This window comes from Toxoplasma gondii, chromosome VIIa (assembly GCF_000006565.2).
Source record: "Toxoplasma gondii ME49 chromosome VIIa, whole genome shotgun sequence".
NCBI lineage: Eukaryota > Apicomplexa > Conoidasida > Eucoccidiorida > Sarcocystidae > Toxoplasma > Toxoplasma gondii.
In genome coordinates, this window is record NC_031474.1 from 903,173 (window position 1) to 931,101 (window position 27,929).

Genomic DNA, 27,929 nt, shown 5'->3' on the forward strand with positions numbered 1-27,929 from the left:
CTTGCATGGTTGGCGCGCGCGTCGATGCTTGAATCGGGGTGCAGCGCGCAAAAGAAGGAACTTCTTCATTTTTCGCGGAGAAGAGGAAGATTCAGGATCTTTGCGGCAGCGAGGAAGGCGGAAGGACGGCTCAGATTCCGTGGACCGCGAGAACGACAGTCGTCTTCCGTTCCGAAGTGGAGAGAGGCACACGCAGGGGAGAGCAGCCTGCCAAGTTCCCCTCCACAAGTCGATGGTGTCCGCGAGGAAATTTCTGACGTCTTTCAATCGAGAACAGGGGGGCGAAAATTCCCTCTGCTTCTCTCCTTTCTTTTCTCCCCTTTTCCGCTGTACGTCAGTTTTATTTTCAGAAGTTCTTGTCCGTAAGCACAGCTGCTTCCATCTCATTCCCTTGGACAGCTGCAGGAGGCACCGCACCTCGTTTTCCTCCTGGCCCGAGAAAGACCGGTGTAGTCACTAGTTTTGTTCCCTTTTTTTGTGGCTTTTTCATCCTTTCCTTGTTTCCAAGTTTCATAGTTCGCGTTTCCCTCCGTGTGAGCAAGCTCGTCTCCCCCGTCTCTCTCCGGGCTCTCTCTTGGGCTCCCTTTTCCGGACGTCCGCGTAGAGGACCAAAGACCATCCTCAGGTCTGCTTGCCTTTTCCTTCTCCCCTTCCTCCCTTCTTTCTCCCCCGCAGTTGAGTTACCAGAGAAAGGCGTCCTTGTCGAGAGCGGCTCTGTTGACTCCCCCGGTTTCCTCGGCGGAGACGCATGTCTGTTCAACATCACCAGAGGGCGCCTCTGAGGCAGGCTTGCTGTCTCTCTCGCGTTTTCTCCCCTCCTAGGCAAGATGAGGAGGCCCTGTCTTTTTCGCTCGACTTTCCTTCTTCTTCTGGCGCTCCTTCCCCTCTTTTCGCTGCTGTCAGAATCGATCTCTCCGTCCTCGCGCTCTCTTCCATCTCACCAGACAAGGGCGCTGCACGCGGACCTGGATGCTGCGCGAAAGCCAGCTTCCTTCCTTTCTCGCTCTGAGCCTGCGTTGAGTCTGTCTTCTTCGCGGGAGACAGAAGAGGATCCGGGCCGCGCGGCAAACGCCTCCGCTCGTCTCCCCGAACTCGAGGCAGCGCTGCAAGAGGAACTCCAGGCGGCTGCGGTGAGGGAAATCGCTTCCGGCTTTTCTGCTTCGTCAACGAGGACCTTATCTTCGTCTGTGTCCTCTCCTTCACATGCAGCGTCAGTTGCGGAGGCGGAGACGCGACCCGACAGCAGCTCCGATCCTGTCAACGATGGAGACTCGACGTCCGGTGGAGAGACGCCGGATCCGCTGCCGACGCTTGCGGAAGTTCGCGCAGCGCTTGCGTCGACCGTCGCGCAGTCGAGAACCTTTCCGCGGCGTCTCGCTGCGAAGAACGGCGAGCAAGTGGAGGACGGAGACGAAGAGCTGGCGGAGCGGAAGCGCGTGCGAAAGCCGCCTAGAGACACGAGCGCGTACTCGGTGTTTTCAGTGCCTGCGCTGAAGCTCGAAGGCGTCGCCATTGCAGACCAGGAAGAGGCCGTCGGATCCTTTGCGGTGTCTGTCGGCTGCGGATTTTTCCACGACCCTCCAGCGATTCCTGGAGTCGCTCACCAGCTCGAACATTTGATTTTCCTGGGAGCAGAGGGTGAAGAAGCCGCAACGTCCTGGGATGAGTTCGTCAGTCAGCGCGGCGGAACGCACAACGCCCACACCACAGCTGAGCTCACGACGTTCTTCGTTGCGGCGCCGACTGACACCTTGCCTGAACTTCTTGACAGACTTCTCCTGCATCTCTTCCACCCTCTCCTCGCAGCCGAACAATTCGCCTCCGAGGTAAAGCGCGACAAACAAAGGGAACTCAGCATCCCTGCTTCCGAGTCTCGACTCAAACAGACACACGGTGCTCAACAGGCCAACACCGGGATGATATGGATCTATCTCTGCTCTATCTGTATGGAGACATACATTGTTCGACGTACGTGCCTATATGTATCTGTCTGGATGTCGGCATGCGTCCATCGTCAGTGAAGAAGTAACGCGTCCACATGCAGCTCGTGAAAGGCGCCGATTCCGTGTGGAGGGAAGGAATGGCGTTTTCAGACCAGTCAAATCTGATGACGTCTCTGCAGACGTAGGCATAGAGATTTTTGGAAAAAGCGAGGTCGGTGCTTGGACGTAGGGGTGCAGCGCAGCGGTTGTCAGTGGAGTGCGACTTGACTTTTTCGCTCTTCTTCTGGACATCGACGCCTGTCGACCGTCGGTGACGTTAGCGAAAGGTCCTCGGGAAACGAGGTGAAGATCTCGCGTCCGTATTTCGAGAGCGTGTGTTTGCTCTTGTTACTGCATGGATGCGGGCGGAGTACATGCGAGTTTTCCCTCTTTCCGAGGTCGAGACATCTTGTCTCCGCCACCGTTCCTCGCTCGTTGAAACGCGGACATCCGGTGGAGAATAGAGAAGCGTGGACGCAGGCTGAAAGGCCCCGCAGGGTGCGAGGAATCGCTTCCAGCTCCGCGTCGTTGTGTGGGTGTCGATCGAAAAGAGGAGGAGAGCCTTACAGGTGGCGCTCGAGGCCGTGCCGACTCGCAGCTTCAAAACGCGCGGGATTCGCAGAGCAATATGGCAAATCGAGGAGCGTCTGCAGAGTTCCCGGGTTGCCTGCTACAGTGATATTGCCACAGTGCGCTGGTGAAGTCTTTTTTTCAACTTCGCTCGTTCCGGCCGGTCGGTCCTCTGGATGCAGTGCCTGAAACCATGAGTTCTCTGTTGTGCGCCTTGCGTAACCTGTTGACTGCGCGGCGGGTGTGTGTTCGCTGTTCAGGTCATGGCAGTGCAATTTGAACACGAAAAAAACCAACCAGATGTCGCGCGAGTTCTCCTCGAGCTCGCGATGGCTGTCACACCATCGCTCGCGTCTCCAGCTTCCTCAGCAACTCAGGACGAGGTCCCGACCTCCTTTTACCGTCCGGAAGTAGCGCGAAAATTCGGCACAGGCGACTTCGACACTCTCTGCAAGACGCCGCTCGAGCAGGGCCTGGACGTCCTCAAAGCCTTGCGAGAGTTCCACGGCAAGTGCTACAAACCGGAAAACATGACAATCGCTGTTCGGTGAGAACTCAGGACACTGCGAGGAGAAAGACTGGGGAAGGAGAAGGCAGCACCACGAGACTCGCGAAGAAGAGACGAGAGAAGGCGCAGGCGCGTCAGATGAAACCTGCGTCCACACAGGCGTGTCTGTCTCTGTTTCCGTCGGTACCGATCCCCCAGCGACATGTTATTTAAAACCTTCGCACAGGCATCTGCGTTTTTTCAAAGTTTATGGCTTTTCGAATCCGTTTTCCTCGAGTGTATTCTGAGTCTTCTGAGCGTTTTTGCGGCAAATTTACCGTTTCGTAGGATGGGCCGCCGCTCCGTTCCGATCATTGTTGAAGGCGCCGTAGACGCGTCCGGCCAGTCCCTGCGGATCCCTGCGGAGGTCGAAGCGGCGGCAGAGCGCGAGGCAGAGAAACGCTCCGTGTATACTCCGAAGGAAATTGGAGAAATGGTTGTGCGAATTCTTTCAAAGTATGTTCAAGCCAATTCACCGGAAACAGAAGCACACGCTGACAAGACGAAGACGCCGCACAACAAGGGAAACTCTTTTTCTGCGTCCTCGTCAAGTGACCTCACCCCACAACGAACTCCTTCTGATGCGTCCTCTTCTGCATCCCCTTCTGTGTCCTCTGCGCCCGCGTCTTCACAAGCCAAGAGGAGAAACGAGGTGTTGAAGACAGTTCGACTGCATGCAGGCGAAAGGCAGAAAGAGGCGTCTCAGGTTGCTTCTCTCTTGGAAGCCGCTGTCGGCGAAGATGCTTACCGATCGCGTCCGAACGCTACAGCTGAAGACTCTAGTCCTACAGATGGAGAGTCCGACGCAAGTAAATAAATCACTTCTTCAGGCGTCATATATATATATATATACATATATATACATATATATATGTATATATAATTATACCTGTTCACGAATGTGTAGAATGTATACGTGATATACAAGCTCAGCTCCCTATGGAAATGAAACCTGTAGACATATGGTTGCAACTTGCCGCTCGAAGATATGCATGCGTGTATCTCCCTCTGAGCATATATAGATGTTTGCGCATAATGGTGTATATGCATTTTATCAAATGAATAAATACAGCCTACATGTCTTTATAGCATCAGTACGGAGAATCTCGTCAACAAAGTGAGGAGAGGGAGGTCGGGACACTGAAACACTTCGACTCCTCTGATCACCGGGGGAGAGCTCTTTATCTCTCTTTATCTATCTTTGTATGTATAGATAAATGTGTATATATATATGTGTGTGTGTATGTATATGTATCCGCATATGCACTTTCATATGTATTTGTATAATGTGCGTTTCTTAGGATGCTTGTGGAGTTGTTTCTGAGTGTTTTCTCTTTAGGCGGGAAGCTCTATCGAGTCTTCCGTCAGCATGGTTGGGGGAAACGTCTGCTGGTTGTCTGGGAGAGAAGAACGAACTGGACTGTTCGAGGGTACGACGAAGTTTTTCAGCCCACTGCTCTTCTCGAGTATCTCCTGGAGTACCCTGGCGAGGCGGCGCTTCTCAATCGGTTGAAGGCTCAGGGTAAGTTGTTTACGCATCAACAGAGAAACTTTCTTTGTCATATGTGGCTATGGCATTGGATGTTTGGGGTGTTTATGTGTCTCTGTTTGTATAGCTGTTTTTACCTCTGGACGCGTGCATGCATTGAGAGACGATTTAGAAGCCGTTTGTGTTCGTTATGCGAGCTGAGTCTAGACGAGACATACTGTTTGCAAGTTGAGACTGGAGTTTTGGCAAGCGGCAAGTTTTGTGGTTCGCAACGGAGACCTTGGAATTCTCATTTGCCTCGCTGGCGTCTTCCACCTTTATTGACTCTCTCGATGCTTTTGCCAGCTCGCTTCCTCTCTCTCCTCCTCGTTTTTTGTCGGCGCCACAGCCAGTTCTTCGTCTCTCCCCGTCCGCGGCTTTGTGTGTCTCGCCTTTTCCTGCGGACGGTCGCACCTCGCAGATCGCCTGACGCCGGTTCTCCGTGTACGACGCATACATTCTCTTCTCTCTCGTTCTGCTCTTCAGGACTGATCGCCGACGCGGAGTACGTGGACTACACCACGAGTCAGAAGGCGTTCGTCGCCTTGCTGTTCGAGTTGACGGACGAAGGAGAGGAGAAGTTTGAGGACGTTGTTTCGGCGACGCTCGCGTACGCAGAGCAGCTCCGGACGTCGGTGACGGAGACGTACATTTTGGATTTTTTCGACGAGTTTGCGCGCGTGGCGAATCGCTCATGGACGTACAAGGATCCCGAAGACGCCGTGAGCGCCGTGATCGCTGCAGCCGAGAAGCTCGCTGTCCTTCCTCAGCGTCCAGACATGGTGATTGCCGGCGGAGAGTTTGTGTCTCTCCCCGGAGACCGCACTCTCCTTGTCGACGTTCTCAAGGAAGAGCTGGAGAGCTTCGGCCGCGCTCGCGCCTCGGCGATCGTCGTGCTGCCGGAAGATACGGCGCGCGGGAGCGCAGAAGTCGTCCATGCGTTCCGGCCGTACGGCGTCCAATTCAGCGTTTCTGCACTGCCTTCTCTCGCTCAGGCAGAGAAAGTCGGAGAGCGGATAAGCCGCACAGACGCCGCGGAGAAGATGGAACTGCTGCATGCAGAACTGGCTTCCGAGGACCTGATTTCGCACTCGATGATCGAATCATCGGCGTTTCCTCTGCCCCCGGTCCTCGCCTGCAACGTCGCCGCGACAGTAGCTCTCACGCCGCGTCGTGTACCGGAGATCTGCCAGTCCTTGTCGCCGGTTCAGTTCCCGATCAAGGGTGGACGAAGCGACAGCGAACTGCGAGAGTCGAGCGAGCTTCCTCTCGGGCCGCGTTCAGAAAGTCTGGAAGACGCTGAGGTCGAGGAAGAACGGAAGAAGCTGGAAGCGTCGGGACCGCCCTGCGTACTGGTCACGGAAGAGAGTTTCTCGGTGTTTTGGAAGAATGCAGAGCCGTTCAACAAGCCAATTGTCCGGGGCTACTTCAAGTTGAGAGTCTCTGCAGAAGACGCAACGGCACAAAACACTCTCTACGGGAAGATCTTCGCGACTCTCGCCGGCGAACGCGCTCGCACTGCTCTCGCCTCCTTCCAAGGCTGCGGCGTCGACCTCCTCATGTCCTTCACCAACGGCGCTCTCGTTCTCGAAATTCAAGTGAGGGCAGAGGCATCGGAGAACGCCGGGTTCTCCGAGTCCAGGCAAACACACGATTCGGAGGCTCCCTTCCTCTCGTCGTTGGAGGCGAAGAAGTCCTTTTGCAGTCTCGAAGTAGAAAGCACCTCGACGTTGAAGGGAACTCGAAGATGGAAGGAAATGTCTTATTCCTTCCAATCAGTTCTCCATTAAACTGGACGCGTAGTCGCGCCTGGGGGCTCGGGTCACTTCGGAGCGAATACGAGACGCACAAAACGCAATCGGTTTTGAGAACGTGCATGATTTCTCTGGCCTCAGTCATGCCCAGATCTTTCTCCTTCACCTTGTCGCTGGTTCTTCTATCGACTGGAAGAGTAACAAACACAAAAGAAATGCGACCTCAACGATAGAAGAGGTGCTCGTGGCGCCGGCTTCAGAGCAAGAGCAGCTCTGAGGAATTCGACGCGTTTTTCTCGTTCTGGGGACATACCCTGATCGTCTCCTTGTTCACTTTTTTTTATCGACTGCAGACAGCTTTCTGTTAGTTCAGTGCATATGTTCATGGCCTTTTCTGGCAAACATGCGTGGACTGCGTATCCGGCAGATACACGCCTCTTATCAACGTATTGTCAGTCGAGATAGATAGCTATAGGGAGATGGATACAAAGATGCAGATGCGCGTATGCGAATATGCTGCGGTACTTTGGGTGTGTGCGTTAATGCGATGACCTGAGTTTTGTTGTAGAACAGGGTCGGGGCAGAGTTTTTAGTCTTTTTTCATGGAGGGACTGGTGGACTGGCGAAATTGGTACACGGGCGTTTCCAGATTCCTCTAAATTTTGGCGTTGTCTTCTGTTGTGCGAGCGTCCCTCGCAGGCTTTCTCCGAGCTTTTCGCCCCGGTTCTCGCGCGCCTAATTGAGGTGTTGAAAGAGTCACAAGATAACGTGAAGCAGTCGGACTTCAACAAGATTTTCAACACTGTAAGTCTGTTTTCATCGTGAATACTATGGCCTCTCTCCTCTTTATCGGCCTCAATCGCACCCCAACAGTTCGCCGCGTTGTTCGAACAGTTTTCCTTTGTCTCTTCGTGTCTCCGACCTGTCTTTCCTCGTCCTCTCACTTCGCTATTTCTCGCGCCTCTTCCTCGTTTGCCCGTCTCTCTTCTCTCTCGCCGCTTCAGCTTTTTCCTTCCACTTTCGCCTTCCGTTCTTCGCTGTTCTGCGTCTCCAGTCTCGAGACCAAGCCTTTTTCACTCGATATTCTCTCTCCTTGCATGCGCCTTTCAGCTGAAAGTCCAGCTTTCAGATTTCTCCACTGTCACGCCCTTCGAGCTGGCGCTTGACGTCGCACTCAGTGTGGTTCGTCGGAACAGATTTTCGCAGTTGGACTTGCGAAGCGCTGTAACCGACGCTTCGTCTCAATTCGAGGACTTTAAAGTCTTCCTGGAGAAAGTCTTGACGAAGAATGCGCTGGACGTTTTCATCATGGGCGACATCGACTACGAAGAGGCGCGAAAACTCGCAGAAGACTTCAGAGCTGCTCTCTCCAAGCAGCCTCTCCCGTTCTCGGAGAGCGCGGGCAGCGAGGTGAGGCGCGAAAAGCGACGAAATGAGCGCATGCGAAGGAGAGGAGATAAAGAAAAAGAAACACAGGGAGACATGCCTCCAGAGAGGAAGCGCGGGAAAGGCGAAATGAAGCCAAGACAAATAGAGAGAGCCTCGACGAAGGAGAGCAAGCGAGAGCAGGGCAGGAAGCAGGGTGCAAGAAGCGAGAGGGAGGCAAAGAGGACAGGTGTATAGAAGCAGGGCGAAAGGCATGAGAGAGAACCGAGCGCTGGTGCGCTTTGTTCTTTTCGCGTTCAAGCTGTTCCTTCGTTTGCGCCCGGTGTCTGGGATACAGGTTCTCTTCTCTCCTGAGTTTTCCTTCCATTCGGTAAACGCGCATATGTGTAGAACCTCTTCTTGGCACCGTGGTCAACTGCCCTCTTCTGGTTGTTTCTTTGTCAGATTCTCAATCTCGCGGATGACATCGAGATTCGGTTCTCAAATCCGATTCCGGAAGACGCCACCAACGCGTATGTGTCTCTTTATGTGACGCATCCGCCTCCTGACATGATGGAAATGGTGGTTTACTCTCTCATTGGAGAGGTGATCAGTTCTCCTTTTTTCGACACAATTCGCACTCACTGGATGGACGGCTACGTCGCGGCAGCAGCCGTTCGAGAGGTCCCCCCCGCCATGACTCTCGCCACCATCGTGCAGGTGAGAACAGAGGCAGAGTCTCAGAAATCGCTTGTTCGGCGCAAATGAAGTGACACTGGATGTCGGAGGAAAGCGAAACAGTATGCGTCTGACAGTTGAGTTGTCACACACACCCTTCGAGAACTCTTCACAAACAAACCTATTGTCAGGGACATCCTTTGTTTGTAAATGTAAATATATATATATATATGTATATATTTCTGCATGTGTATTCATATGTAGATATATATACGTATATATATGTATACATATGCACATAGATACTCTGTATATCTATGTGTATGCAAATGCATTTATATATCCGTATATATATATATATGTAAGTGTGTATATGCCACCGAGAACTTGAGGGAAAGGAGATGTCGGCGTGCAGATAGGCGCGTTTTTTCAAGGGTCTTTGAGAGGAGAGTTGTTCGGCTTCCACGCAATTGCGTCTGTCTCTCGTGGTATGTTGTCGAGTCTGAAAAAGAAGAACTGAATCGACGAGATTCACGTCTCAATGTGTCTCGTTTCCGCTCGAAATGATATCTGGGTCTTCCGGTGCCGTTTCTCGAACTGCTGCCTCCCTGCGGTGGTTCAATCTTTCTTGAAGACATGGCGAACTTGTGCGCCTGTGTGCCATGAAGATGTTTCGCATGTCTAGACATTTTCTCGTTTTTCCTCCAGGGCTCGCAGCGGAAACCGGACGAACTGGAGAGGCACGTCTGCGCCTTCTTGGCAGAGATGGAAGAAAACATCGGGTCCTCCATGACCACAGAAGCTTTCCTCGAGCGCCTCCGGTGGCTTAGCAGCAGCAAATTTCACAGGAGTGCCACCAGCTTCAGCGACTACTTTGGCGAGTAAGGAAATCCTATTTCCTCCCCGAGAAACCCTCGTCGTGTCGCACCGTAATCCCTATATATATACATATATATATATATGTATATATATATATATACATATATATATATATATATTAGATATGTATATGTATATATACTTATACGCGCATCTACATCTATCTGTGTGTGTGTAGATGGACAGACCCCGTGTGCGTTTATACGCCTTGTTTGTATTGAGAGCAGGGTGGGAGAGAGTGAGAAACATGTCGTCACTCGAGGCAAACGAGGATGTTCGCTGTCAAAACATGAGTTTCACCAGATGTGCATTTGAGATTTATTCTCGAAAAACGTGGAACGACGCAGCGTGGAACACAGAACAAGAACGCGCTGGGTCAGCAAAGAGTGAGGTTGTTGTTGAAGGGAGTGTCTTCTGAGGGTGCGTTGTACTTCGTTTTCACTGATGCCCTGTGTCTCTCGAGCGGATCATCACCCTTTCGTTCTTCGTCATTTTTGTTGCTTCAGGGTGACTTCTCAAATTGCGTCCCGGAACTTTTGCTTTATTCGAGAACAGGTAAGAACTTTTTTTCTGTTTTCTCATTTCTCTAAAGTCAGATCGTTTACGGGTCGGTTGTCGAGTCTCGATCTGCATGGTGGCTCGCCTGCCCGAGCCGCACAACAGACTTGTGTTTTATCTGTTGTCTTACGAGTCTACGGCATCATCTGTCGGCGTTCGCGGCGGTGTTTCGAATAATCTAGACCTATATATAAATTAAGTATAGTATATCATATGTATACTATATACTATATATATATATATATATATTATATGAAATATAAAACTAGATAGATGTGCATGCTTGTTTTGTAGACTGAGGCAGAGGTGCACCACGCATATTCAGGCTTGGCCGGATACGCATGGTGGCATGTGGACTCATCTCCACAGCTAGGCATGAAAACATATTCACCTAGATAGCTATGTCTGTGTGTGTGTATGACGACGGACAGCGCAGTGCATGTGCGTTACAACTTTTTATTTTTATCGCGTTCAGCTAGCTCGTCTGGCGACTGAGAAGTTCCTCAGCTGTCCTGCAATTCTCAAATCCTACATGAACTCTTTGGTGGACCGCGCCAATCGCAAACGTATCACTGTGAAGGTAGGAAGAGAGATCTTTTTCCCCTTCGGTCTTCGTCGTTTTCCCGATCTGTTGTCTCTATGGTTTTTTCTTGATCTTTCTCCTTTGGTTCCTCATCTACGTTCGACATGGCAACCAGCGTAGCCATTCCATTCGTCAAGAGCGTACTCCGATGCATCCACGTCGTAGATCCTTTTTGTCTCAGGCTAAATCTGAAGTCCGACATACATATTTGCATGCATCCACTTACACAGACATTGGAGTAACATACATACGTTTGAGTATGTATAAACATATATATATATATATATATTTCATATTTATTTATTTGTATATAGTTGTGTGCAGATGCTGTAATGGAATCTGAGACAACCACGCGTCGATTTTTTAGGTTTTTTTAAGTTGCAGCACTGAGTCTTTTTTCCGACGTGCGTGTGTTTTCTGATCTTCTGTTTCTCATTGTTACGTTCTCGCGTTTGCGTCTTCTGGACTGTTTACGTTGTATGTTGCGGAGCTCTTGTCGACTGCATACAGATCGAAGGGAACTCGTCTTCCAGCGAGACAGCGTCGCATCAGCGCGAGATTCGAGCGCCTTCGTCGACACTGCCGAACCGTTGTGGACTTCCGGGACTGTCTCCTTCAGCGTCTCCGTCAGCGGAAGTCCGACAGGCTCCTTCTCTCTCTACACAGACGTCTGCGTTGCGGCCGCGGCCGTTGTCGGAGAAGCGCGAGACCACGCAGAGCAGCGAACCTGAGGCTCCAGAGACGTCTTCTCAAGACGGCCAGCGGAGTGTCAAAGCCAACTCGCCAAAGCCGCTGAATGCGGCTGGGTCTGTGGGAACAGCAGGGAAGGTCGAAGGCAAATCGCGCAAGGTCGCGTCTCGGGTGGACACCCCAGGAAACGAGCGTCGAACGTACGCCTCTCTGTTTGGGACGCAGAATGTGCTTAGAAGCAGCCGAATCCAGTCCGACTTCTCCTCGCCGATCTTCTCTCTTGGCGACGACGCAGACGCGCTCTCCCTCATTCAGGTTGAGGCTCGCGTCTCGACTTCGAACTCCAAGCCGAAGGCTGTGCTCGGCGCGCGCCGAGGAGACGGCCAGTCCCCAACGGTCGCTTCGCCCTCTGGCGCCGCACCCAAGCGACCGGCGCCGCCCGCAGGGCCGCGCGACAAGTCTGGCGAGGCCTCAGAGACGACAGGGACGGAAGGCATGGAAGTCACAGAAATCGCCTCCGATGTTGAAGGCCAAGCCGAAGAAGGAGATGTCCCCATCGAGTTCCTGCCGCTCGCGAGACAAATCACGCCGCACATCCTCGAGCGCTGTGCGGCAGACCAAAACGCTGCAGGCGCAAAACGGTGAGACAGAGTGCGAGGTAGCTAGAGAGCAATGGAAAGAACAGTGGAGTCGAACCACAACCCATGCAGCCTTCTTAAACTGTAAACCACGCATATGTACTTCTATGCATTTATATATATATATATATATTTAAGTATACATTTACATGTATATACATCTATGGTTTTGAGGTGGAGAGAGATCCTGAGGGTCGCGTATCGTGTAGGTTCGCGAGAGAATATCTTGGCTTAACCAGTCAGGTATCTGCGATGGTATCTCGCGCTTCGGAGTTCCTAATCTTCGCAGTGTCTGAGTAGTCGTTTCTTCTGGATTTGATGTGACAAAGAGTAACGACCGTCCAGGGTCACGAGGTAGCCTTTGTGATGTTCATGGTGTTTTGTAGCTTGTCTGAATCTTCTTCACTTCAGGATTGTGGTGGACAATTTCTTCACGGATCCGGTCGAGGCTCGTCGAAGCATCCTCGAAAACCTGGAAGCGAAACTCAGCTCGACGTCTTCTCTCTTTTCTCTGTCGCCTTCTTCCCACCCATCTCCTCCTCTCTGGCTAGCGTACAGCCGCTCGGAGTCCTGCAGTATTCGCACCAGCACAATTTCGCGAGCCGAGGAAGTTTGTGGGGCGTGGCGCGAGAGCGCACCGGAGGCTGTCTTGATCGTTTCGCCTGAGCAGCCGCCCGCAGGGATGCCGAGCTTGCCGCCTACTTTGGGAGACGCGGAGCCGCCGGCCGCGGCAGTCCCTCTGTCTCCTTCGGGCGCAGAGACAGGTGTCCCCTTGGTGCCGGAGAGCCCCGGCTCCCCTGCGGCTGCGGGGCGACAGGCGGCGACGAAGGCCCCGACAGAAAGCGAGGCTTCCGCGGCAACCGAGGGTGACCATCCGCGTGTGGGCACCTCTGCGGAGGCGAGAACTCGTCAGCTTCCGACCGCAGAACAGCAGACACTGGAACAGCGGAAAGCGCTTCTCGAGGCCCGTTTGAGACGCCTAGAAATGCAGACCATCGCGCAGCGAGCGCAGCTCTTGAAGCAGCGCCTAGACGCAATGAAGCAGTACGGAACAAGACCAACAACGATCTTCAACACTTGGCTAGGACCGCACAAACGAGGCTTTCTACAGAGTGTCGGAGGCGGCACAGGCGCCAGCTCTGGGGCCTTCCCCGTCTCTGCAGTCTCGGGCCGCAGTTCCACGGCGACGCGCACCCAGGCCGCCTCAGATTTGCACGGAAGCCGTCGGTTGCCTTCCGCTCTTCATCAGGCGGCAGATCCTCTGGCGTTCAAGCGAACGCTCGAAACTCTGAAATGGAGAGAGCAGGGCCTTCTTCAGCGGCAAGCCGAACTGAGGACGCAGCTGCGAAAAGTGAATGCCTTTGGCAGTACAGCTGGAGACTCAACTGCACCGAACCTGGGTCTAGCTGAAGACAAAAACCTCCGACTCGTAGAAAATGTCACTGTGGCTTCGGGGGCGTCTCTCGGCTCCAGGGATCAAACCGCCATCGCCCATCAGACGGATGTCCTGCCGCCGCCTCGGGCTTCAATTCCCACGGTCCCCACCCTGACGCCGGCGCCTTCGCCTGTCGCCTTTGCGGCCCTGCCGCAGATCCACCAGCAACTTCCTGGAGTCGACGTTGGTGCCGAGATACCCCGTCCGGTGACGCCTGTTTCCACGGACATTTCTGCATCTGCTTCTGCGTTCGTCCCAGGGTCTGTGCAAGCGTCTCTCTCCCAATCTCCCGCGGCATCTGTCAAAGGCGCAGGCGCACCTCCCTTGCCTCTCGCTCACCAACCATTCGCTTCTCTTCCTCCAGCTCCTCAGCTCCCTCAAGAGCCCCGTGTGCAAGAAGCAAACGTAGGGTCTCCTAGTCCGCCGACTGTGGTTCCTGGTGTACCCACTGTCGGAGCGACTGCACCTACTGTGGGAGAAGGTGCGACTACTCTGGGGGCTGGTGCCCCGGCGGTGGCTTCTCCGGCGCCTACTGTCGGAGCTGCTCCGCAAGCAGTGACATACACTGCGCCTACTATGGGAGCTGGTGCCCCGACGGTGGCCTCTCTGGCGCCTACTGTCGGAGCTGCTCCGCAAGCGGTGACATACACTGCGCCTACTACGGGAGCTGGTGCGCCTGCGGTGGCCTCTCTGGCGCCTACTGTCGGAGCTGCTCCGCAAGCGGTGACATACACTGCGCCTACTATCGGAGCTGGTGCGCCTGCGGTGGCTTCTCCGGCGCCTACTGTCGGAGCTGCTCCGCAAGCGGTGACTTACACTGCGCCTACTATCGGAGCTGGTGCGCCTGCGGTGGCCTCTCTGGCGCCTACTGTCGGAGCTGCTCCGCAAGCAGTGACATACACTGCGCCTACTATCGGAGCTGGTGCGCCTGCGGTGGCTTCTCCGGCGCCTACTGTCGGAGCTGCTCCGCAAGCGGTGACATACACTGCGCCTACTATCGGAGCTGGTGCGCCTGCGGTGGCCTCTCTGGCGCCTGCTGTCGGAGCTGCTCCGCAAGCGGTGACATACACTGCGCCTACTATCGGAGCTGGTGCGCCTGCGGTGGCTTCTCCGGCGCCTACTGTCGGAGCTGCTCCGCAAGCGGTGACATACACTGCGCCCACTATGGGAGCTGGTGCCCCGGCGGCGGTGGCTTCTCTGGCGCGTGGGCCGAGTTTTGATTATCAGGCGGGTGTAGTATCGCGTGCAGTTGGAGGTGCGTCTCAGCCTCAGGCTGAACAGGCGGCTTCTTACGTCAGCGACCCGGCGTCCGTCGCTAGGGTGAGCTCAGCGTCGATCTTGCCGCATGCAGCTGTTCCAGTGGTGCATGCCTGAAAGTGGGTTGTGCGCATTAAACAATGAGAGGAAAGACAGAGAACATCGACAAGAACGCAGAAGGGGGCTAGGATCATGGTTGTTCATTTGCCGTTCGAGGTCGGGCGTCGCGACCTCTCGCTCACTGCCATTTCTACGCACCGGGTGGTGGCCCGGCAGCGGGACATGGAATGAAGTAGAATGAAGAGTGTAGCTGAAGTCTGGAGAACATTCTCCGTTTCGCTTCGCGTTTCTCGGTTACTTGAGAGACCAGACTCCTCGTGTCGAAAGGGGTAAGAGGAAATCCAGTTTCCTCTCTCCATTGCTTTCCCGAACTTGAGAACGCGATTCCAGAGGTGGGACCCAAGCTCGTCTTGGGACAGGGTTTGTGTTGTCAGCAGAATTGTAGAGGGAGCGTTTGCCACTACAGAGCAATGGTAGTGTTGCTTCTCTGTTCCACACAAGACGCTTTTTCGTGGGGACGAATCATGCGCGTCCTCTCAGGTGTGTGGCGTAATCCAGAGAATTTCTCATTTTTGCGGAACTTAGGAAGAAGGACTGTCGGGTCTTCTTATGCCGAGTGAGGCGGCATGATGCACCTTCACTGGCAGCCGCGTGAGACGATTTGGAAAATTTGAATGCGAGACGTTTGTGTGAGGCTGGGTGTGTTTGCATCTTCACGCATGAGATGTTCAGGTGTTTTTCTTGAGAGCGAAGTCGCTCTCGATTTCGCCTCTTGTGTTTCTCCCCCATTTGCCCTGTCGCGGTTCTCTGCTTTTTCGTCGTTTTGTGCTCGTTACGTTCTCGTTTCTCCAGACTCAATTCACCTCCCTTTGTGCGGAGTCGAGATGAGAAGACGACGTCATCTCAGTCTTTAAGTGCGCTCCACGCGCACGGTACACCAGGACCTCCGCTTTTCAGCTGGTGAAGCACTGATATCCGCAAAACAGGCTGGCATCTGGTGAAGCACGAACGTTCTCTCGTCCTTTTCCCGTGGGCTGATTGGCAGCAACCTGCTCACTCATGGATTTCGCATAAGTAGCGAAACCTGAAAAAGACAACTCTCTTGTAGAGATGCATAAACGCGACACAAATATATTCTCCACCGGCTCGCTGCGAAGTCGAACGGTCTTTCCCCCGTCCGCTGCTGCTCGCAAGTCGTGCCCTGACACAAAATGCATGACGCCGAAGCAATGACCAACGTAATCGAAAGAGGAAACATGCTGGAGAGGCTATTTCGCCTCTCTGCACTTTGTCCGCAAATCACTAACCGCCACACACACTGTCGCACGGCTCATTCGCCTTCAGCCTTCTCCAAAGGTTCACGCGACGAGTTCAATCGCGCTTTATGTCTTGCGGACATTTCTTTAGTGGCGTCTTCGACACTGCTGATTTGTCCCTGAAAAGGTCGCTCTACAGCTTTTCACGATTACCCGCAAATTTCCGCGCTTCTTGTCGTAGTGCACGGGACTCCTCCTTCACTCCTCATCGCCAGCGAATTGAATGAAAAAGAGCTCTTTCGTGTGCGACGCGTTTGAAAGGCAGCTGCTAACACGCAGACACTTTTCACGGTATTACTGGAAATCGGAAAGACTCATAGTGAGGGAGAAACAGCCTTCTTCAGCCTTTGGATGATTGAAGAAAGAGCGGATACAAATCACAGGGGCAACTGACTTGACCTAAATACAGGTTTCGTTTGTATAGGTTTAGACCTTTATTTGTTGTAACCTTTGTGTCGATAAAAATTCAGACGCAGTCCACTCTGCAAAGTGAGATACGATGGAGCGGGATCTCTGCCGTTGTTGAATAGACTTCGTTTTCTTTTCCTCAACAGTCGGCTCTTGAACCTTTCCCTTTACCAATCGTGTGGAGTGTCCCGCCGTAGACGGACCCTACAGACGGTGCTGGTTCCTTATAATTGGAGGCAAATCCAGAATCCTGCGTTCATCTTACTGTACACTGACAGGGGCGGCGCTACTTTCTCCGTGAGGTGTGACGAACGCTTTCTCACGTAGTTTGAAGAGTTCTGTATTCAGAACAGACATCTCACTGGAGGAGTGGACACGGTCAGTCTACTGAATTGAAATAAAGTGTCACCGTACTGGTGTCGGCAACGCGGAAAGTGCCGAGCGTCCCGCCTTCGTTTTTTTAAGCTCGCTGTGTCGACTGGCGCTCTTTAAAAATCGCGACGGGCGACCCGAGTGCTTCATCTGAGGAGCCTCTGAGCCAGCGCGGGTGTGTGCGCACTCCACGTCCGTTCCGCGGTCACTTTAAAGTGCGTTCGCCACTCTGTTTTCGACGGACATGCTGCGCCCGGAATAGAAGTGACTTTCAACGTGGGGCTTCTCCACGGGAGTTACGTGCAATTTTAGATTATTTTGGGTTTCCGCTTTTAGTGCCTCGAGGCTGTGAGTGGGCAGCTGACACCAACAAACACTCTTTCACGTCTCTCTGTGTCTGCGAGCGAATCCGTCAGTGTCTCCGAACGAACAAAGAAATCACGCGTCCGATGCATCCAGACGCATGTCGATTTCTTCCAGAATCCTTTCCCGCTCGGTCTTTGTTGTCGACGCGTACAGCGCGCGTTTTCTCCCCGTCCACCTGAGGCAGGTTAAGACAGAAACACACAAGAAACTAATTCGAGGAGCACGACTGTTGAATCATTCTTGACTCTTCTGGCATCCTGAGAAAAAGTTGCAGCTACGCACCCCAGTTATTTTCTGAGTTGACTCGCTTTTCGAACGCTTCGAGAAACGCGTTACGGGCAGCCACGAGCGGTGGTGTGCATGTAAAAAGCTCCAAGAGTTGCTCACCGCCGGCATGCTGATCCGCGATGTCTAGCGAGTTCACGCGGATGCCGAGAAAAACGAGAGGGTGAAACTATATCTCAATCACACAGGGATCTGTGACCGATCGAAATCGAACCACACGCACATGGAGATACAAGTAAATTGCATATAGGGTAAATAAGAAGAACCGTGTCCGTGAACACAATAGTGTAACTGAATAAAACAGTGCAATTACATTCAAACATAAACGAAACAAAATAGTGAAGGTGAACGGCCCCAGATGTCACATGAGGTGTTTGCGGAGTTTTCAGCGAAACCAGATTGCACACACATCAGAAGTTGGAAGACGCATTTGAGTCGTCTCTCATATGTGAATGCGGACAGTTCTGTATATATTCTTATGCGCTGTGATTCTCAGAAAATCTGTACATGTTTGTGTGTACATATGTATATCCATCTGTGCATGTAGGCATTTCTCTTCTGCTGTTTCCGCGGGAGTAGAAGCACTGGACGATAGCCGAGACAGACATCAAAGACGTTTAGACAATAGGAAATTACAGTGCACATCTACAAGAAGCTCAACGTCTTCTGCCCACTGCCAGCTGTCACTTCTCCCACCCCAGGACTACGCGTCGTTGATGAGCGCGACCGTTCTAAACGTATTTTCAGGCACACTCGAAAGCCGCGGTCAATCTCCATGTAGCCATTGCTTAACTGGATGCGCGTGCAGAACGTGAGAGGCCCCCCAACATGCCCCGGACTCAACAAGGCTTTTGGGACACCCTACGGTTGCGCGAACCTGAGGAGCTGTAGCGGCTGGTCACTGACGTCTCTCCAAGTGAGGACTCTCTCCCAGTCAAGACGCGAGTAGTGTTGGAAGGCAGATCCCTGCGACAGCACAGAGGAAACGGCGACGGAAGCTTTTCGGAGTTTCGAGGAAACTGCAGTATCCACGAACTCCGAAGCCAGTTGGAAACAGCTCCACAGAAACTGAAAGCCAAGTGATTCACGACGCCAGAGGTATCAGAGACTTCTCTGCACCGAACCGAGTCCCCCTGCGTCACGGATGGCCGAGGCCAACAAAACGACAGCGATACGAAGGCAGTGCGACGGCAATGCATGCGCACCAATCCTTGACTGAATTCACGCTCTGACGACAACGTGTACACTGAGACAAGAGGAGTTTGCAGCGTCTCCTGAGGAGCAGAGCCTCCCAGTTGTGGTCTTCAGGCTGAGCTCTCGAAGGCCTCGGGCGGCAGGATCCCAGGTCGACTGTGGCGTTGCGCATTCCCCCTTCAACGACGTTCTGAAAAACTAGTTTGACACTTTCTTGCGTGAACTGTCGATCACGCGGACCCACCCACAAACGCACGTCGTCTGAGCGCGCCGCCAGCTCTCTACGGAAGCAGCGGCGACTGCTGTCGCTTCAGTCGAACTGGTTGGTGTAAAACAACCGAAGTTCAATTTCCATCATGTAAACAGTCACCTGGGACAGTTCAAGGTTGAACCACGTATTCAGGTTCCCCTGATTAACTTCGTTCTGTTACTTCGCGACGCTCATTGAGGACCCGTTCTGCGATCCTTTCCATCTTCCCCATGCAGTGGCATACCATACTCAACCTTGGAAAAGGCAAACAACGGCCGGAAGCTCTGGACCTGGAACACAACTGGTCGGCTCCACGTTCAACAGGAGAGTTTGTGTCTCCGATGAACGAACGAGAATCATCGCAGAAGCTCTCGACCAGCTCATACGGTGTGCGCATCTCTATAGTGATACTTTTACCAAGAAACTGCCGGACATGACGAAATGCAAAGGTGAAGCACGAGAGATCTTCTCGGAGGGACTCCGCGTTTCCAGACACCACATCACGGCACACACAGTATTCACAGGGAATGAAGTTAAATGCTTTTCTAATTTTTTCGTTGTTCCTCCCCACTGGCGTTGAAGCGGACGGAGGCGCGGACGCTTCGTGGCGATTCCCGAACCGCGAGGACGACATGATGGATCAGATCGAAATGTCTCTCGTTATTTCTTAGCCTAATCACGTTTTTTCCTTCTTGGTTTTTCTCCCCGTCAGCGAACCTTTGTCAAAACGTAGACTGCGCGCCAGTCGTCGCGCGAGGCAATCAAGTGGCCAAACCGCTCGTACAGCAGAACGGCTTTCTTGTGTGCAGATCCCATGAACTGGAAAACGAAACACAGCAACACTCGATCCACTTGAATGAGTATCCAGAAACTGCCGCGCGGGGGGTCTGCGGCTGGAACAAAACGACCCGCGGAAGAGTCAGAACAAGAACGAATTTTCGAAGTCGTGGACCCAGACGAAAGACGATGGGGGAAAGGCCGGTTTCCGTCCCTCCCAAATTGACGGTATCTCGCGACGCACACCGGCCTCTCGACTCGAGAGTGGTACAGGTTGTATGAGCGATGGGGAAAAGAAACTCAGACAGCGTAACAGTTAAAGAGCAGCTTTTCGTTCCCGGCCCGGCGCTTAACGACCCCCCTCGTAGAGCTTCCGAAAAATCTCCTTTTAAGATGGGCGCATGCGGAACAGGCTCGGACACACCGTTCGTCGCGTAAAAGAAACGCCCAGGACAGACAACGCATACAGGAGGCAATGTAAAGCAGCAGGCTGTCCACGCTGGAACGCAAGATGGACAATTCGAAGGGCGTTCAGCTTACCTCGCCTTCTCGCCTTCCCGGCATTCGCGTCAACACAAAGGCGCCTCTCAGGAACGGTGCCACTTGGTGATGAGGTGCATGAAGCAGAGCAATCCGGAAAGGGAGAGACCTGAGAGGCATGAAAAACGGCCAACACACGAAAGCACCCACTACGTCAAAACGGCGCAACTGCTGGATACACACCACGCACAAAATATAAAGAAACCGAACGAAACACAAGACACCGACGACTCGCCTTTGCTCACTCGGAGAGCACGAGAAAGAATATGACCTCACACCCGCAGACCGGCAGCAAAGGCTGCCTAAGACACGCACATCGCACAGGACAACAGAAAAGTACAGACATCTGGGATGCCGCTCTCCCTTCGTCTCGATCTCTCTCTTTCTCTGCACCAGTTTACAAGTACGTACATGTATCATAACTACGTGAGTTGCTCCTTTTTTCAAGATATGCCTGCATGCATATGCAGACATCTGCAGGTACATTTATCCTTACATGCCTCTGCCCAAGTCTATATACCTCTCTGAATCCACCACTCTCTTTGACAATCTAGATCCCTGTTCCCCACTCTCCATGTAAACAAACTCAGGACGTACCGAGATTCACACTGTGTCATCTTTACTCAACTCGTCGCGAATGTTAGCGCACCCTCCTTTTTCATTTCCTCTGTTCCCTTCCTTGCCGCTTGGTTTCTGTTTCTAGACAAACACTCACTCTGTGCCCCAAGCCGTCGAGTCGCCAGGGACATAAATCTTCTCCTTCAACTTTGCGTCAGCTTCTTCCATCTGTCTTCTCCCTTGTCTCTCCGTGTCCGCTTCCTGCTCTTCCCCGTTCTGCTCTTTCTGGTTCTCGTTCGTGCTCTCCTTCTCTTCTCCGGTTTGTCCTTCCATCTCCTGAGTGGCGGTGGACGCCCGGGTCGAGGCGGTGAGTGTCTGCTCTGTCTTTGGATGCGTTTTTCTCTCGCTCGCTCCGTAAATCAATTCGTCGAACGAAATCGCTTCTCGCGCTTCCCCATCTAGTTGGTGGCGCCGCGGGGAGGACGCAGAGGACTGAGACAGAGAAGAAAGAGACACAGTACTCGGACCGACAGTGAACATCGGCTGTGAGGCCCTGCGCTGGATGGCTGCCGTCGCATCTTCTTCCTCTTCGCCGCTTTCCGTGTCTCGGTGTCTCTCTTTCGCGGCTTCCTCCTGCACCGCAGGGATCTCGCCGGCCGCGCCGAAACTCCCTTGCTTCTCCGCGTCTCGGCTGTCGCCCTCTGCGTTCGCAGACGTCGTGGAGCTTCGTCGCTCTCGCGCCACACACTGGACTGCTTCTCGAGTGCTGTCTCGGCTTGACGGCGAGAGCTGAAAGGACGCCTCAGACCTCGAGTAGAACGCATGGAAGCTGTTCACCCGCTGACGAGCTGCACAAAGGAGCAGAGCCCTCTCGTCCGACCCGACCAGTGTAACTACACCTTGGCGTTTGCCTCCTGAGTCAGCCACCCACGAGGCAGGCAAAGACTCCCAAGAAGACGAAGGCGACGAAGAAGAAACAGAAGAACAAACAGAAGAAGAAACAGAAGAAGGAACAGAAGAAGAAACAGAAGAAGAAGAGAGATGTGGAGGAAGAGACGGAGACGAAGCACAGAGAGGATCTGAAAAATGGTCTGTGGTTTCTGCGTTTCCCATCCGTGAGCGAAGACGAGAGAGAGGAGAAGGAATCCGACCAGGACAGACAGGAAGTGTGTCTTTTATCAAGAGGGCAACTTCCATCAGGAGGCCGCCATCACCACAAAAGGGATCCCAGACCTGCAGACAATTTTCGGAAAAATGCGAAAAAGCAGACAACGACGGAGTCTCCCAAATGCAGAACAGGCGACGTGAAATCAGAAAAGTGACATTTTTTTTTCAAGAGCCGGAACACGAGGTTGCTCTCCCGGAAAGGCCCGCGTCGGCACGATACAGATGCTTCATTCTTAACTAACAGGTGACATGTCAGAAAGTCAAAATACCTCTTCTACACATCTGCTACTCTCTCTCTCTCTCTGAGTCTGTGACTCCGCCTACCACAACATATACAGAGACACATATATGCATCATTATATATATTTATATATATATATATATATATAAATATACATACGGATATTTATATGTATATATACGTATGGATATACACAAGATTATATGTATGTGTGTATGTACATAAATGTATATATGTATATGTATACATATGTATACATGTGTATATGTCTATCTCCAGCTTCCCCACGTGTGTGTGTGTGCGTCTGGTTCAGTTTTTGTTTTCCGCTCTTGTTTCCTTTCCGCTCTCGAGCCCGGTGTCTAGACAGCGGCACGCTCACCACTACGTCTTTTTCCCTCCTGCATGCGCGTTTGATTCCGCTGGCGAGTGCAACGGCCGCCGCGGTGGCGTCGTCGGACTCGAAGGCCTCGACGAGGCCCAGCGCGGAAGGCAGCGCCGCGGGAGGAAGCACCCCCGCAGCCTTTGCAGCTGCCTGTCGCCGGCTCAAGTGCAGATGCTGGAGTCGCAGCAACTCGACCTCCACTGGAAGGCTCAGCGGGTCGTTGGGGCGCGCAGCGAACGCCGGAAATGGAGAATCGGAACAGGCGAACGACCGCCAAGGTGAAGACACTGACGACGATGCAGGCGAAGGCAACGCAGGTGAAGACAGTGCAGGTGAAGACAGTGCAGGTGAAGACAGTGCAGGTGAAGACAGTGCAGGTGAAGAGGACAGAGAAGAAGGAGAGTCTGAACTTGAAGAAGGGAGAGAAGGTGAAGCAGCCAAGGATTGCTCATGAGGTGATGCCGCGGGGGCTCGTGGCTGTTGAAGGTCTGGATGTTGCCAAGAGTCGTTCGCTTCGTTTCCTCGACTGGACGTCGTCGACTGGAACGACTCGCGCCTGGTCGCTTCCACCACCTTTTCGTCTGCCTCTGCGTCTCCTGTCTCCTTGCCTGTCTGCGCGGCTTTTTTCGCGAGTTCCTCGGCTTTTGAGACGGCGTCCAGAAGCTTTTCAAAGGCACTCCTTTGCCAGCCGTGCTTCGCAGCTTTTCCCCTCGTTTCGCGCTCTCGGTGGAACTCCGCCAGCCGCCCGTCAGTTCCCCCTCGCTGGCTGCCTCCTGCCTCCTGGGCCGCGTCTGTGTGTGTGCCGAAAACGCGATTTGAAGCGGCGGGGTTGCGGGGAGGTGCAGGCCCTCCGTCTCCACAAGCCTCCACATGTTCTCGCCTCGGCGTCTCTGTCTCTGCCCAAGGCTCGTCGCACGCACTGCGATCCCTCAACAGACGGCGCCTCGCCTCCTCTCTGATGGCTCGAGACGCCGCCGCCAGAGACCAAGGCGAAAGGAAAGCAGACGAAGCAGACGAGTCCGAAAAAGAGGAAGAACTGGAAGAAGACAGGGGAGAAAAAGGAAATCTGGAAGCGTCTGAACGTTGAGGACTCTGTGTTGGCTCTGAAGCGTCCAAATGACGAGATGAAAAAGAGCCACTGAAGTTTGTGCCGTGCGCCCGCAACAGCTCGCGCAAGACAGGAAAGGCAGAGGGCCTTTGGGGATAGTCCGAAACGCGTCGAGAAGACCGCGTAGTCAAGAATTCACAGCTGGCCACCGAGAGGCTCTGCTGGGCGTCTGCAGACGATGCGCAGCCTCTTTCAAGTCCGTTGTCTCCTTGGCATACCTGAGACCTCGCCGAGAGGTCTGATGTATCCAGAGAACAGGCGAACGAGGCCGGGGGGGAAGAGGCAGAGAGAGAAGACGAAAGAGGAGACGGCGGAGAAGACGAAAGAGGAGAAGGGAGAGAAGTTGAGGCGGAGAATCCCGCACAACTCGGAGAGAAAAATCGAGAGAGGTAGAGATACGGGCGAGGTGTAAGACGCGGCGAAAGTTGCATGTCCACGAAGAGAGAGTCGGAAGCGAGAGTCAAAGAGAAACGGAAGTTCAGAGCCTCCAGCAAACGCCTCGCTGGCTGCACAGCCTTAACGAACTCGATTTCTGGAGAGGCAGAAGATGGCAACGAAGCCGAAGAAGGAGACATAGAAGGTGATGAAGACAAGGGAGAAGAGAAAGCTGAGTTGTTCTCCAGTGAGTCGACGTTACCCTGTCCAGCAGCCTCGGATTTGTGTTCGGCGCCCAGACTTTTCAGTGTCTTCTCCACCACCTGACGAATGCGATTCTCATTGCAGAGCGTGGAGGAGAACGACGCGACTCGGAGGGGCACTAGCGGCAAAAGCGAGAGATCTGGAAAAAACTGACAGAGACAACGAGGACGCGGACAGCCGGAAAAACGAATGGAGGAACAGCGAACCGCACCTCTTTTTCAGACGCTATGCACTCAATGGACTTTATGCAAATACACAAATACACAAATATATATATATATATAAATATATACGTATAGATATGGAGAGAGACATGTAGAGAGAAATAGATTGATAGCAATAGGTAGAGAGAAGGACATAGCTCCATAGATATAGATAGATGTTTATACAGGTATATTGAGACATGTATATACATTCATATACATATATATACACTTATATATATACATATATACATATATATATGTATATAATTATGCGCTGGGGTGTTTGTACACCGGAGAGTGGAACACTGAAGCATTGTACGTGAGGCAGGAAAGCGAATTTCGTTCCTCAGGCTGCACCGCGTGATCGGCGTTTGTGCGTATCCATGTATAAGTACGTCCGTTGGTATGAGTATGTACGCACAAAAAGATGCATATGTTGGCGCAGACGAGTTTTGACGAGTCTTCGGTTCTCACCTCTTTCCACTTGACTTTTGTGAGGGCGTTCTCGAGTCGCTGCTCCGTGGTGCAGGCACCCGAGTGAGCGAGTCGGAGCCAGACCGTCTCAGCGATTCGGCTATACGTACAGACACGAGTGGCGAGCTCCCAGTCCGCGTTGTGGAGGACGACGCCGCCCTGGACGCTTTGCAGTCTGATGGGCCGTTTTTTCTCTGGAGACGCGTCGAGTTTTTCCCCGCAGAAGGCGCCTTTTCTCTCGTCTGAACGGGGCAGCTTCCCCGAAGAGGCGTCGCAGCTTCCGCAGAGGTCGCGGAGACTCGGAGAGGTGCGAAGCTCTCGCACCAGCACAGGTTCCAAGCCTTTTCGGACTGAAAGAAAGAGGGTGAAAGCAGCTCCGCGGACAGCCTGCGAGGCGGCCGCGACGCCTGCGAGGCGGCCGCGCGGCTTGGCGAGTCCAGCCATGAGACGCCGAGAAAAATCTGAAGAAGCCGGCGGTCTGACGAACAGATGAGACTGCCGAGACCAAGACGTAGTGGAAAAGGGTGATCGGAGAAAGCGCAGGCTCTCTTGCGTCGAGGCTTCTGCGGTTCTTCGATCTGGGGCTGCATGGGGCTGCATGCAGCCCGCAACTCTCTGAGGGAGAAAAGGATAGGAACTTACACGAAGGAAGAGCGCTCAGGAGACGCGAAAGCTGGAAAGAGAAACGCAAGACGATGTGCTGAAGGCTTTTTGCTTTGTTTACGCAGCTGCGTTCAAAAACGCGTCTCGAGTTGCTTTGCGCAAAGTGCAACATCGAAACCGCTGCATGCGCACACTCGCCGTTTTTTTGCGGGGTCTCGCCAGCCGAAGACTCTGTTTTGGCAAAGAAAGACTTACAGTGTGAAACGTTGGCGACTTTGTCTTGGCGGTACTTCTTTCCCTCTGTGCTTCGCATGTGTGTCTTCATCTCCCTGACTGTTCCACACCCCCTAAGGTCTTCTTCTCGAGGTACTACTTCCGTAATACGCGTGACAAGCTGGCCGGACGCCTCACGTCTTTTTCATCGGACTTTTAAAAGGAACTGTCTTTAAAGGTGAGGATCGAGAGGACACTCTTCGTCTAGCGCTACTATAACAACTCGGAAATACTGCTTCTTCAAGACGAGGATTGAGATGACGCTCTTTCCCGGTCCTTTTTCTCGAAATTCGAAGGAACGGTCTTTCTTTCGAAATGAAGAGACACGACGGCTAGACGCTGAGTGACTGTCCATTGTTCTTCGGCTTCTTGCTGGGCTGCAGTCTGACCGTTCTTTTGGCAGAACCTGTTCCGATTGTTCTCGGTTTCTCTCGCAGAGATTTGTCGGGACAGACGGAGTTGAATTTCCGTGCAAAAGTCTTGGGTCCTCTCGAAATCGGCGTTTCTAATGCAAGACAACGAGGGAGTGGAGGAATATTTGCACAGTCTCTCTCGGGGGAAACTCAGCTGGTCTTGTCACGTTAGGCAAGCAGTTTCGCAGCGGACGTTTGAATGTGGGGATCTGTCTGTAGACTCTAGACGGTGTTCTCGGCTTTGCTTTACAGGAGCGCTGCACCTACGATCCCGCCCATATGTCAACATTTGTGAATCGAACAAGGCTCATCCGGATACGAAAACACACATAGAATCACATCGATACTGCTGTGAATGGAAAGGCGCAGCGCGACCTATAAAGCCTGAACCTTGCTTTACTCAAAAAACAGGATTTGTGGAGGTGCGCCTGTGCTGCTGACACAGATGGTTTGCTGGCATAACGGGACCAAGATCTGGAAGACAAGGCACATCGGCCGAAAGGCAAGCGTTTTCGCGGGATCTGCGAGAGTAACAGCAGCTTTACATCTGTCAATCTTAGAAAAACCACAAGCGCAAAAAAGCCCCTTTGTTGTTCGACGAGTGTTGTGCCAATGTATTGGAGATTCACGGCGAATTCGTCGTCAGTTTTTTTTTGAACCCAATTGCAGCCGACAGGTCTAGTATGCGTGTACACTGGAATTCTTCCGCATCAGTTCCTAGGCAGTTGCGAGTCGTCCAGCAACGACTCGAGTTTTTTAAAGCGTTCTCGAGAGTACCTGCGTTTACTCCAGCCACCTGATCTTTAGACGCGGTCGCTGTGTCTACGAAAGGGGAGATCTTAGCATTGAGAGGAGCGATTGTAGAAAATCTCCCCTTCTCTGCTCTAGGCTGTGGCGCTACTCGGCGTCTACCCAGGTGCCGAGACACTGACACATCGCCCATTTCGTGCAACCTTTTGAAAGTAAAGCATGTTTTATTGCTTTCTATGGAGCGCGCAAGGTTCGGGATTCTTCTACCTCGAATATGCCGCGACACGCCCGTCATCTTGCTTGTAAAAGCAAAACTTAAATAGCGGTGTGTGCAAATATTATAATTAGAGGTGGCGTGGTACCCCGAAGAGGTCTCTGGTGGGCCCGCTTTGTTGATTTGTAGCTTCGACGTTTTTACCGTGATTCCTGGAGACTTGATTCGGGGTAAAGCCATTGTTCCTGCAAAGAGCTCAAGATCACCATCGAACGGATATCTCGATCGTTGACAATTGACCGTGTTTTTGTGGAAAGTAAATGCCTTACGAAAGGGATTTTTGTTTTGCTCGCTGAATACCCTGAAGAATGCTTCCCTGAATAGCTGTGCCGCTTCTCCAACACGAGCGACGACGGCGAGCCGGCGTCAACCATCAACGCTGCGAAAAGCACGGCTGTTTCGCTGTGAAATTGCCCGTACCAATGCAAATAAACCAAGAACCATGCACTGACATCGGTGGACGCGGCTCATACCAGAGCGAACTCTGGAAGGTGTGTCCGCGTCTGTTGAACTGGGCAGTCGACTCTCGGCGAGTCGACAACCATCCTTGCTGTTTGCCTGTTGGCTTCGAACGCGTAATGCGTCTTCAGCTTGACAGACAACTCACTGTCCTTTAAATGACACCGGAGAAAATGGCTGTCACTGTGAATGTGTGTCGGATTAGCCGGACGAGCAGCTGAGAGAAGAGGCGACACCGCCCTGTTTACAAGGGTGATAACATAAATGTATACGTTGTGCCGATGTCGAAACCGACATGGAATACCGGTTGTTTCGCAAAATATTGAAGTGCGACACCTTTCGTGTCAGAA

The 27,929-nt window shown here is 52.8% G+C and overlaps 2 protein-coding genes across 2 annotated transcripts; one reads left to right on the plus strand and one right to left on the minus strand.

Moving 5' to 3' along the window:
• Positions 1 to 46: 46 nt before the first annotated feature.
• Positions 47 to 16,163, plus strand: TLN4 (toxolysin TLN4). Its single transcript, XM_018779361.1, has 14 exons — positions 47 to 329; positions 1,210 to 1,826; positions 2,813 to 3,099; positions 3,388 to 3,908; positions 4,439 to 4,621; positions 5,114 to 6,225; positions 7,081 to 7,185; positions 7,492 to 7,791; positions 8,212 to 8,466; positions 9,133 to 9,305; positions 9,810 to 9,858; positions 10,337 to 10,441; positions 10,955 to 11,775; positions 12,184 to 16,163. The coding sequence occupies exons 1-14, from the start codon at positions 233 to 235 to the stop codon at positions 14,579 to 14,581; spliced, it is 7,023 nt and encodes a 2,340-aa protein (XP_018637247.1). The 5' UTR covers positions 47 to 232; the 3' UTR covers positions 14,582 to 16,163.
• Positions 16,164 to 16,312: 149 nt separating this feature from the next.
• Positions 16,313 to 27,041, minus strand: TGME49_206500 (hypothetical protein). Its single transcript, XM_018779360.1, has 9 exons — positions 26,364 to 27,041; positions 25,666 to 25,715; positions 24,808 to 25,422; positions 22,378 to 24,276; positions 20,748 to 21,823; positions 20,033 to 20,141; positions 19,433 to 19,534; positions 18,149 to 18,237; positions 16,313 to 17,161 (listed from the first exon to the last, which is right to left on the minus strand). The coding sequence occupies exons 1-9, from the start codon at positions 26,383 to 26,385 to the stop codon at positions 17,059 to 17,061; spliced, it is 4,065 nt and encodes a 1,354-aa protein (XP_018637248.1). The 5' UTR covers positions 26,386 to 27,041; the 3' UTR covers positions 16,313 to 17,058.
• Between the last annotated feature and the right edge of the window lie 888 nt (positions 27,042 to 27,929).

Excerpts from the sequence above, each read along its gene's own strand:
- TLN4 (XM_018779361.1), top strand. The coding sequence starts at position 233 with ATGGTGTCCGCGAGGAAATTTCTGACGTCTTTCAATCGAGAACAGGGG. Across the intron at positions 9,859-10,336 it reads TTTGCTTTATTCGAGAACAG|CTAGCTCGTCTGGCGACTGA; the intron begins GTAAGAACTTTT and ends TATCGCGTTCAG. Across the intron at positions 10,442-10,954 it reads GCAAACGTATCACTGTGAAG|ATCGAAGGGAACTCGTCTTC; the intron begins GTAGGAAGAGAG and ends GACTGCATACAG.
- TGME49_206500 (XM_018779360.1), bottom strand. The coding sequence starts at position 26,385 with ATGTTGACATATGGGCGGGATC. Across the intron at positions 21,824-22,377 it reads GGAGGGAAAAAGACGTAGTG|GTCTGGGATCCCTTTTGTGG; the intron begins GTGAGCGTGCCG and ends AATTGTCTGCAG. Across the intron at positions 19,535-20,032 it reads CGGGAAGGCGAGAAGGCGAG|TTCATGGGATCTGCACACAA; the intron begins GTAAGCTGAACG and ends TTCGTTTTCCAG.